Source organism: Frieseomelitta varia, unplaced genomic scaffold (assembly GCF_011392965.1).
Source record: "Frieseomelitta varia isolate USP_RPSP 00005682 unplaced genomic scaffold, Fvar_1.2 scaffold_152, whole genome shotgun sequence".
NCBI classification, from domain to species: Eukaryota; Metazoa; Arthropoda; class Insecta; order Hymenoptera; family Apidae; genus Frieseomelitta; species Frieseomelitta varia.
This window is the reverse complement of record NW_025109217.1, coordinates 732,723-744,044: the sequence shown is the minus strand read 5'-3', so window position 1 is coordinate 744,044 and position 11,322 is coordinate 732,723. Positions and strand designations below refer to the sequence as shown.

The 11,322-nt window shown below is 38.5% G+C and overlaps 1 protein-coding gene across 1 annotated transcript; it reads right to left on the bottom strand.

The window, feature by feature from the left end:
* Positions 1-1,500: 1,500 nt before the first annotated feature.
* On the bottom strand, positions 1,501-3,720 carry LOC122535170 (neurogenin-1). Its single transcript, XM_043666450.1, has 3 exons — positions 3,666-3,720; positions 3,193-3,395; positions 1,501-3,020 (listed from the first exon to the last, which is right to left on the bottom strand). Exons 2-3 carry the CDS (start codon positions 3,376-3,378, stop codon positions 2,511-2,513), a joined length of 696 nt encoding a protein of 231 aa, XP_043522385.1. The 5' UTR covers positions 3,379-3,395; positions 3,666-3,720; the 3' UTR covers positions 1,501-2,510.
* Between the last annotated feature and the right edge of the window lie 7,602 nt (positions 3,721-11,322).

Below are 11,322 nucleotides of genomic sequence, written 5' to 3'. Positions count from 1 at the left end.
CCGTCTGTCGCGTTGCGCACACAGTTATACGTCGTGGACATAAATGGTTCTATTGAAGCATTACCATTATTGGCGAGATTTGGGGAAACGATCGAGCGTGCTAACGGATTCGTCGCAGCTTGCAGCCTGTTTGCAAATAGGCCTTGTATACGAAATTATTGATCAAAGGGTGTCGTGAAACCGCATCAGCTATCGAAAACAATCGTTCTCTGTCATTTCGTATTGATACGCGATTACATATTGAAAATATGGTTGAGAGAAAATTGCAAATATTATAAATTACAACTTTTGAAATTAATGAACATTCGATCGGTTTATAAATGAAGTGCAAACAAATAAATTTCAAGATCAAGTGTTCGTGAAAATCCGCAGCCCAGTGACAAATCATTTTTTAAGTTCGATAACAACAGAAATTCAACAGACAAATTCAATAAAATTAGTAAACAAACGGTGAGAAGTGGATCAGTCAGCAAGAAGCAACGCTTTCAAGAGAGTAATTTCCATGACGAGGAGAGGTAGGTGTTTCATTTTCAGCGCGCAGTAGCCAAGTGTTAGAAAAATAAATAGGCGAATTCGATCGTTCGATCAACTAGAGTGCAAAGAGGGCGGGGGCTATGAAAATAATCACCGAGCTGTTGAATTCAGGATGGAAAGATAATATTTTCCTACCCTTCGTTCCATCCACTTTCTCGATGATATTTATTCGGACACAAAAATTGCGAGATTTCCGTGTCCAGCAAAACTTTTGTCTCTTCGCCTCTGTTTCTAAAATATATACACTTCAGATACCGCGTGTGAATAAAACGCGTGACTTTGGACTTAGGGAAAGATCGTGAATAAAGTTCGAAACAACAGGTTACCCAGTAAGATTAATTCCCTGATTTTTTTCGATCGTCTGACCGATCTCGAACGTTTTCGAGTCACGTTCGCCGCGTAATCCGCCGGATTAGGCGGGTAGACGTAATTTCAGGCGCAACTTGTGATACATCTGCCCTACAGTGATTCCTACAAAGGACACGTGTCCTGGCACGTGTTCATTCATTCTTGAACAGGACTTCATTCCTGCAAAGTGGCTCGAGCACGCTCGTTTGTAAGACGATAACTGCTTAATCGTAACTGTTCTGTTTGCCGATCCGTTTCCTCCCTTTATCGACAATCGAAAACGTGGTTTATCTACCATCATTCGTGTTCATTGCGTTATCTGTTTGACTGACACTTTCTCGATATTTACAGTACTGCTAGATTATAGAATTTTAAAACTCAGAAATTTAAAACTATTTAATTTCATCTTGTATTTTACGTTTACAGGGGGGTCAGTGATAAAATCGAATGAAACTGAAAGCTCTGGAAACATATAATTCAATGTTTGTGAGTTTTATACTATTTGAAATCTAGGCAGATCGCGTTGGGAGTATGAAGACAGTAACACGATAAACATCTAGGTAAAATATGATATTTATTGATAAGACATAAAGATCTGTACAATATATATTCCCTGAATCGGCAATTTCACGATCCGATAAGAGCACTGGCGGAGACGTACGCTTAAATACAAGTAATCTAGAAACAAAGGGTGAGATCAAGCGATTGGTCGTGATTAACCTAAGAGCATCGATGACTAGAAAAGAAAAGGAACGCGACATTTAGTACGTGTTTGTAACTACACACGAGCGTTTCGATTTTTGTTCTTGTTTCCACAAGGCAAGAAACGACGGTGAATGGATTTTCAGTGATACGAGATTATCGGTTCGTCTAGCGTTAAATCTTAATCCTAATAATTCGTTGCGAATAGAATGCTCTCTTACAAAGTAAATAACGATCATCTTACGCACTGGCCTACTCTTTCTTCTTCTTTTTTTTTTTTTTTTTTTTTTACAATCACGTCTCGATTATTTGACGCGACGAATTTGTCTCGGACGACGCCCGACTTTCACATATGCAGATTTCTATGAAATATAATCACTAGCTGAATGAATTCGTATTGCTTGTAAATCTTATCGCATGCTATTACGTATTATATCGGAACTTCGTAGGATGCGGTGTAAAATAATTCACTAGAGCACGGAGGATCAAAATTCTTTGGTCTTCGACTGTTGATTTCCAAGTGGAAACTTCAGCTTCGATCAGATCTTGGTACCTGTATTTAAAGATCTCACGGAGTTGGAAACTATTCATCCACATACGTCCGAATTTTATCAATTGTCAATTTATGATTCACTTGTGAACGTGAGCAAATTTCTGAGGTATTCTATCGTTGCTCGCTACAATGGCGGCGATGACTCACGCGACTCGCGCGATTACTAATATCTACATATATCTACTCAGCAAGTACTAAACTCATCTCGAAGCTCCGAAAATACTAACCCTGAAAATTCCCTCGAAACTCGTCCATAAAATTTCCTCAATTAAATTGCCATCGTTCACATATGGATTCACAACTTTTTCAACGATGAACATGAAACCGTTCGTCAATGTCCGTGATCCTTGCGATCATTCCCGTGACCAACAATCTAAAGACACTGGTACATGTTGCCGTGTCCCATGTGATGCGGCGCAGGTAGCTGATGCTGCGCGTGGTACATCCTCTGATCGTAACACTGCTGATACTGCATCGGTGGGCTGACACTTTGATCACTGTAGCAGTCGTACTCCTGCCACTCGGGCACGAATCTTTCCTGGGGATAGGGAAACACGGTGTGCGACGGGCCGAGCCGCTTCTGCGCGGCAACCGCGCAACTTCCGGTCGAGGATGTGATCATGTTTCCATTCTCGCTGATGCTGACTGTCACGTTGCCGACGTTCACCGTGATCTCGCCTGTCTCGGAATTCCCCAGCGTCTGTGACAGTGCCCAGATGTAGTTGTGGGCGAAACGGAGGGTCTCGATTTTCGTGAGCTTCGTGTCTTCCGGAAAGGTCGGCAACGCCATCCGGAGACGTTCGAGCGCGTCGTTCAACGTGTGCATCCTGTGTCGTTCGCGATCGTTCGCCTTTATCCGACGGCTCCTTTTCAATCTGAGCACCTGCGAGCGAATCAATGGCGATCATTGTGATCATTTAACTTCCTTTTTTTGATTGTCTTCCGGCTTTTTCAGGGATCCTCCCTTCCCTCCCCCCCTTTTGCTTGCGAATGGGTGGCCGTTCTTTGAGATAAGGGAAGTTGGGGGTGGGCGGAGGTTGTCGGAGAGCGCTTACCTGTGTGGGACTCTTGCACCGTGTGTTTCGGGTTTTCTTCCGCTTTTCTTCCTTCGCTGGTGGGAACAGGGTGTCCGATTGTACCTCGTGCTTCGGCGATTCGAAGCTCACGTCGAAACCGGAGTCCGAGGAACTCGAGAGCTCGTCGAAACCGCCCTCACTGCAGAACGAGTACTCCGAGGACATGCTGCGCGGATGGTTCTCTGAAAAGTTTGCCATTCGTTACGACGACTGTCTCACAAACGTAAGTCGAGTACGTTTCCAATTTCTCTTACAAGTCTACGCTAATTTCGTGAATTTGTTCTTACGTGATCGTTACGTTTCTCCTGAAGTTTTCGTTTGATCTCACGAAATCATATTCTTCCTTTTAACTTCTTACTAGAAGAGAGCAACATTACAAAATTCTCTCCTACTCCGGTTACGCAGTTCACTGACGCAACGATCGATTTAACTAATTGTAAGAGTTATCTCACCTGATAAACGTGTCCAGCCCAACGAAACGATCCTCGATGGAATTTATCACCCCGACTGACTTCACTTTCAACCGCTCTCGAAAATTTTGCGACACTGATCGTTGTCACGCCGTATCGCAACGTAGAAAAACTTTTTGTCACGACATAGCCGAACGTTTGATGTGCAGCGAGGAAAACGAAATAAGAAACGAGGACCGTTCTGGGCGGGGTACAATTTGGTACTGTGAAAGTGGCATGGGGCTCTTAGAGCATATATACCGTCCCGAGGGTATTTTGCCCCCTCCATAAGGGCGGCCGGCCGTCTATGGGGCACCGTACCAAGAGTTCACCCCATAATAACGACAGGGGCACCTAACGTTCTCCCCACCAGTCTCTTTGTATGCATTAGACGCGTGCCACGGCGATGTAGTCGTCTAGTTTAGGAGATTAGAGGTTTTTAGGGCGATTACACTTCCTCTTGGAGCTCATGCGAGGACGATTACCAAGTTTCGTGGCGTGTTATTAAAATTGCCATCGTGCGGATCTTTCCCGGTTCATTGATAATCGTGTTTCGCTTTGGTGCATGAAAATGTATGTCGTTTTAACTTCTTACACGTGTCATTTTACCAAGAGTGGTTCAATCAATGTCTTTCTCTCCTGTTAATGAGTTAATATTGATTTCTTTTTAAGGATATAATTTTATATAAATTTGATACAAACGTGGATTCGCATACGGTCAAAATTGTTTCATTTTTATTAATAAATAAAGCGAGTGTTATAAAATTAATATTTCATTTCTGGTTTTTTCTTCTTTTTTTTTTGCACAACCAACAAAAATTGATTAGACGTGTTCTGTAAATTGCCTGTTTAATTAGAATATGATGGATCTTATTAAAATTGATCTTAAAGATTGCTTCGGAATTTCTATGGTTTTGCTACCAGATTTGCCAAGCCGTAGAACGGGATATCAATAGTAAAGGCGCGCCAGGTGCAGCGCAGTGAGTGTAAATACAAAATTAACCAAATATTTCTTACCTCGTTTACACGAAAAAGCGAAACTCAATTATCTTCACCACTGTCCGACTCTCGCTGAAATTTTCACCTTCGGTACCTCGCTGAACACTGTCCAAGGATGCACGATCGGAAATAAGTTCGCGATAATCTAATAAAACCAACCACGGCCATCTGTCACGTTTGCTAATCAGTTGATAATGTTCGAGCATCACTATAGAAACGAAACCTCTGGTGGATCGCCAGATCCGATAGACAACCTTAGACTCTGAATTTTACAATTAATTAGTTGCTAATTGTTCTATTCGGTGAAACAAATTTCTCAAAGTTCGTCAATCAGAGTACAGCGTGCGTTTGTAAAATATATTTCCTGAAAAATGATATATCTTTATGAAAATATACGTATCATTTATACGTCGCTTGTATTATCAGTGTTTGACGTGTAGTAGCTACTTGTTTCAATCACGAACGTCGTCGGCAAGTATCGGCAAATTGCACGACAAGTACACACAGTTTCCAGCTCCCACGAAATATCAGTGTGCACAAGGATCACCGGTAGCGCGATAGGAAATGTGATAATCAATGATTTCTACAAGTATTGACGTTCGTCAATCTTCGCCACACTATGTGACACGTCGTGCAATCGACAATATCTTTCGGTATTAATCGTGTCCATTCTCTAGCTCGAAGAGCTGCGCGAGTAATAACGCAAGATCGGTTCGCAAGGGAGCGCGAAATATCAGGATCAGGTGTGTTTGCACAACGATTCGTTATCGATAGTATATTCGTGTAATTTATCCAATGAATACGGAAATTTTCGTTTGTTTAATCAATCCTCGATTAATATTCTAACAATAATTTGATAGAGCATCTGTTTCACAGTGCAAATTCAATTTATTATCTCTATTGTATATAATTATCTAATTATCTAATTATATATACAATTTATTATTATTTTATTATAATTTTTATTATAATTTTTATTAACTACGTTTTATTAACAACGTGTCAAGAATTTCTTGTCTCTTTTTTTCCTACATCGGTGTCTGAAAAGAAGCTTGGACTCATAAGCAATCTGCAAGCGCTCTCGATCTTCTCTTCTTCGATAACAGTTTCTCTTCCTCAGATCTTCGCTAATGCACGACAACAGTTTAAAACACGCGAGTACGGTAATTGCATTGGCAGCCAGTTTTTTACCTCCAATGTCTCCCTGACCGTAAACGGAAGGCAGAGATAATGATGCGTCTAATAAGCGAAAATTGCGAAACTGTTGTACCACGAGTTTTACATAATTGCATTATTATTGGCCGTCAATCATTCGAGTCTTCGTTCTTCTCATTCATATTAATTCGTATATTTATTAACAATGGCAACATTTTTTCTACTACAAACTTCTTTCTCTGCAAGAAATATTTCATTATTTGATAATCATTTTATAAAAATTTGATGAACAGAATTTTTTGGAGGAGACGATATTTTATTGCTCGCGTGTATGTCCTTTATTAATTATACTTGAACAGTTCAAACGTCAAGATTCAACCCTCTATAGAGATAAAATATATTACATCGAGCCGATCGATTTCGTGTGCAAACCATCAATGCGATTGATGATACCTGATTTGCATGATACGCTTTGATACGATTCGATCGACTCTGTTGAACGGGCACTAAACGAAAGCCGTGCACAGTAGCACTTTTCATTGCATCTCATTTGCATTTAAGATGCTCATCAACGTCATTGATAATCCAACATTGAACAAGAATCTTCTCTAGTAAATCTGCATCCTTAAAACGTTTATTGCCATTTCAAGTAGCATTTCTAAAAATAAATTATGTATTATAAAAATAAATCATGTATTTTTCCATTTGCATTAGAAGTACGGAATATGCTAAAAAATAGTCTTGTTCGAGTAAAATCTTTATTGCTTAGAAAGCGGTTTGCGATGAATTTGCAAAGCAGACACGCGAAAGTCGACTATTGATAAACATTCCTGGTGCTCTTAAGAACAGAGAAATTGACACACTGTAAAATTACCGTTTTAGGCACGAAACGACGTGAATATGAAACTTACGAAACTTTGAATTTCAGCTCGAGAGAAATATGTAAATTAATTCTTCAAAGTTCCTATTAAATTTAAAAAATAATGAAATAATTTAAAGTGCTTCAAGTAGTATATTTTTGAACCTTGTGAAAATTTTAGGTGGAAGAAATCCGATGAAATATTCTGAAAGAATTTATAAATAAAATATAAATTTGCAGATAATAGAATATTTTTGCGCACTTTAATTTATAATTATTAATTTTAATTCCCTAATTTAATTTTCATTAATTTTTATATAAAGAATTTTTTATTAATTTAATTTCATAATTTTATTTATAAATTTTATATTTAATTTTAATAAATTATATATGAAATATTAATTTAATTAATAATTTAACCATAATTATATTTTTTTTATATATAATTATATTTATTTTATTTTAAAATATTAATTAAAATTTTAGTGAAATATATTAGTAGTGAAATATATTAATTTGCAAGACTGAGTGAAACGAATGTGTTCTGCGAGTGAAATTTATTCCTTAAACGACCGTCGACGCTTAACGTATCTACCGTCTGCTGCCTCGATCAATCCTTTTTTCACACTTCTAAAATTCGTGCCATTTTCGTCGATAAAAGGACGCCGTGAAATCGACACCGTGTCAGACACATGTTCGGCCGTGCCTCGGAAATATCGGGAATTACACGAAAGATTTGCTGCACGATGCGTGAAGAATTGAAAATCAAATAAAAAGGAAAAGGGGCGTGTGGGTATGTACGAAAGTGTCGAACGCTAAAAAAGGGTTTCAGGAAAGCTGGCGAGGCGATTCGCTCTAATTGGATAATTTATCGGCCATGTCAATAAATAACGTTTCTCTGGTCGATCTGGCGAACCTCGTGTTACGGTTTATTCATCTTTCTCGTTTTATTTTCGATTGATGATATTTTTAAATTACAGAATTTGTTTGTAGAATTTTTTTTTTGTAGCAAGTCTACGTTACTAAATTGTTTGGAACGTTTGCAATGAATAACAAAAGTTAGTAAAATTTTTTTACGAAAATTTAAAAATTGAAGTGTTAAAAGAGTTTCACGAAATTTGAAATTTGAAAACGTTGTGTAGGAGGAAATGTTTTTAGATTTAAACGGAAAAGAATACACAATCTAACACGATATAGTAATATTTTCGCGAATGGTTAATTAATGAACAGAGGTGATTTTTAAATCTAATGTGAATTTTCAATGTGTGAAATTTACAGTTTCCACGAGGTTCAAAACGGTAAAAGAAGACAACGGAGAGCTTCGCGATAATACAGTACTCCTTAAAAGGTTCCGCCTGGAAAAGGCATGCGTTGTGAGAAGTGGGTTAACTAACTGGCAACACCCATGTTTCATATAGTTCGCGAGAGTTTTCCCAGAGTTGTAACAAGCTCCGGCGAATAGAAAGAGAGAAGATCGCAGTCGATCTTTGTGCAAGCCACGTTTTATCCCACGATTTTCATCCTCTTGCGACAGTACGGTCGTCTATGAACAGACAGATTGCGTGGTTGTTATTATCTTTCACGCGACGCCAATGCGTTACGACAAACAATGATGTAATAAAAAATTAGATCACAAGAAAATATCCGTTTTAAAATTTTTTTTACTTGTAATTCTTCTATTACAATTTTTTTATTTACAGTTTTCATACTTTTATAACTTTTATTCATCCACCTTTCTTTAATTTTCTTTTCAAATCTATTATTATTATTATTATCTATTAATCATTAATTATCTTTTCTGCTTGTACTTCTTCATCTTTTGCTGTTTTTAATTCATTTATTTCTTAAATATATTTTCGATTCTCTCATCGCAATAAAAAAGAACAAATTGCATATCCTTCCCACTTTTAAATGTGTATTAAAGGTGCAGCTGGTAAAAGCATGAGAATGTCTCAACCTTCAACGCTAATGTCTGTGATTCGTTCACTGATTGCTTCGTACTTCTTCATTGCTAATGGTAAAAATCAAGAAGAAACATTTCTGTTTTTAACAAAGTAGCATCCTTTTTGCCAAACATCTACACCGATTTGTTGCAACGAATCGTCAGTCTCTGTCATTTCGCCGGAAAACTCCGAAATCGTTGAGAACGAGAGGGAATCAGTCTCTATCCGACTTTTCAAAGTCGATACTTTATCGTCAAAGGTAGAGCTGTTCGCCTCGGCCTTTGGTAACTGTACACGTCCCCTTCTCATCTTTCCAACAACGTCCTTCTTTAACCAGCCTCGGTCTATTCCTCTCTTTCCTTCTTTCATGGCCTTCTTCTCGTCATCCTGTTTGCACGACCTTTGCTCTAGTCGCGAATCCTCGCTCTATAGTTCAAGATGTAGAAAATTATAGAATTGGAGTCATTTCTCTGTGAATCTGGAAGATCTGATGATTTTAACGAGAATTTTAATTTGAGTCTTTAATCGTTTTCGATATAATTTTTTTTTATTTGGCGGAAAAAGGACGAAAATGTTGATGAAGAAAAATGTATTCTGCCTCTAAAATTTTTTACACACGCACACATACACATGTATGTATGTAAACTTATACTATAATTCTTCTCTTTTTTGTGAAATTCCCCCTGCAAAAATTTTATAAAACGTACTTAGTTTTTTTATTTATTTTAATACAAATATATTTGAACAATATTCAGAAATCAAACAGCACTTTAGTTTCGACTTGATTGAACACCATCTATTTATCTATGCAACTGCAGTTTCACTTTTAACTAGAATTATTTTACAATTGGAATATAGAAATCACTCCATCTTCAACCTTAAATTTCGAAATAATCTGCGCACGAGTTTCTCAAAAACCGTGCCGAGTGAATTTTACTAATTAAAACGTGAAACTGTGCCTTGAAATTTATGACACGTTTACTTACGTACCTACTATCTGCTTATGATAAAGAGAACAAGAACAAATCTTTGCTCACCTTTTGAGATGCCGAAACTAGAGCTCGGTGATTAACCTAATTACATACTTGGATAACAAAGTTCAACAGTTTTCCAGACGCCAAACTCGTGTAGCAAAATCTACGCATTATCCACGTACAGTGTCACGAAAAGCAAGTATCGAAAATGGAAGAGGTCGCGAGCCATCTCGTTCGTATCCTATCGCGAACATCCTTCTCCGCGAGAATGTTCCTCCGGCGTCCCTCTCACTTTCTCGCGTTCTTCGTTGCTCGAGCTCGTGCGATCTTCGCGAGCCCTCTTTACCCGTGTCCTTTCGAGCTCCCACCATCACCATCGCCACCACCATCGTCGCCAGTCACGTAGTGCAAAGGAACACGGCGAGAAAAAAAGGAGGCTGCAGGGTGGCTCAAGCGGCATTTCAACGTGGTCGCTCCCCTATAGCCTATGCTCGTTGCGTGTCCGCCTCAGTGTATCCTGTACGGGACCTTTTGAACCGGCTCGATGAGAAAGCCGCGAGACGGAACGAGGCGGGCGCGATCTCGTTCGACGACGCCGCGTGCGGTCACGCTTGTCGCGTTCGCACGTGTGCGGTTTCCAACACGCGCACGATACATCGTACGTGTACGTGTACGTTGCATCCAGTTGCATCGAGTTGGTTCCTTCTTCCTGAATAGCGTACGCCTAACGATGAAACGCGCAGGATACACGATTGAAGATTGTATTCATCTAAGTACGGACGATCGCGAAATGCTTTCAGTTGGAAATCTGTTGTGATTAAACTTTAAGTTTGAAGAATCCACAGATGTTGTAAAGATACGTTGCCTTTTTTTTTTTTTTTTTTACTGGAGCTCGCTTGACATGAATGCAACATTGGAAATCTTCATTGTAACGATACAAGTGCACCTGAAACTCTGCGTTTCTCTCGCATGGTTGCAGTCAAATTTTCGATTATTTTTCATCGTTAATTTCCTCTTCATCTATCGTGTAATTTATTTAAATTCTTTTTTCTCTTATTAAACTGGAATATTTAGTAACATCGGAATATTTCATTTAATTTTTGTTTAATTTAATTTAGAGAATAGTTATATGGGAAGTTTTTTTTTTTAAAGAATAATTATTCGTACGTTCGTAAAAGTTCTAGATACGCAAAAACATCCAGAATAAAATATGTGTTCGAAATATCCAATATACAGTCGAAAGATTTCCATTTATTTGCATGAACATCTGCAGTCACGAACATGATTATTCAATCTGAAATTATATCAGAACTTCAACTCCGAAACCAGAAGTTTTCTAGAAATTTTTCTAGAATTATTCGTGTAAACGAGCTAAATTAACAGAAACGTCTCGCTTTTTAATCAAAAATATTCCCTGACGTGTAATATCTGCAAGTCTAAAACCTCGTTCCCGGTACCGTAAATTCTGAAATTCTGACGTAAAACTAAATCGCCTAAGTGCTCGGTAACAACGTTCTCTCTATTTATACACATCGAAGAACACAGAGAGAGAAAAAGAAATGATGTTCGCGTTATCTCCAGGCAATTACACTTCGCTTCCACTTCGCTTATCATTTTCTCTCGCTGTCTCGCGTTCGCGCGGGGCTCATTATCTCTGACGCAGGCTGAGATCTTCCAGGAACGCGTGTCTTCCTCGTTTTACCGGTCTTGCCCTTATCGACGATCGGGAG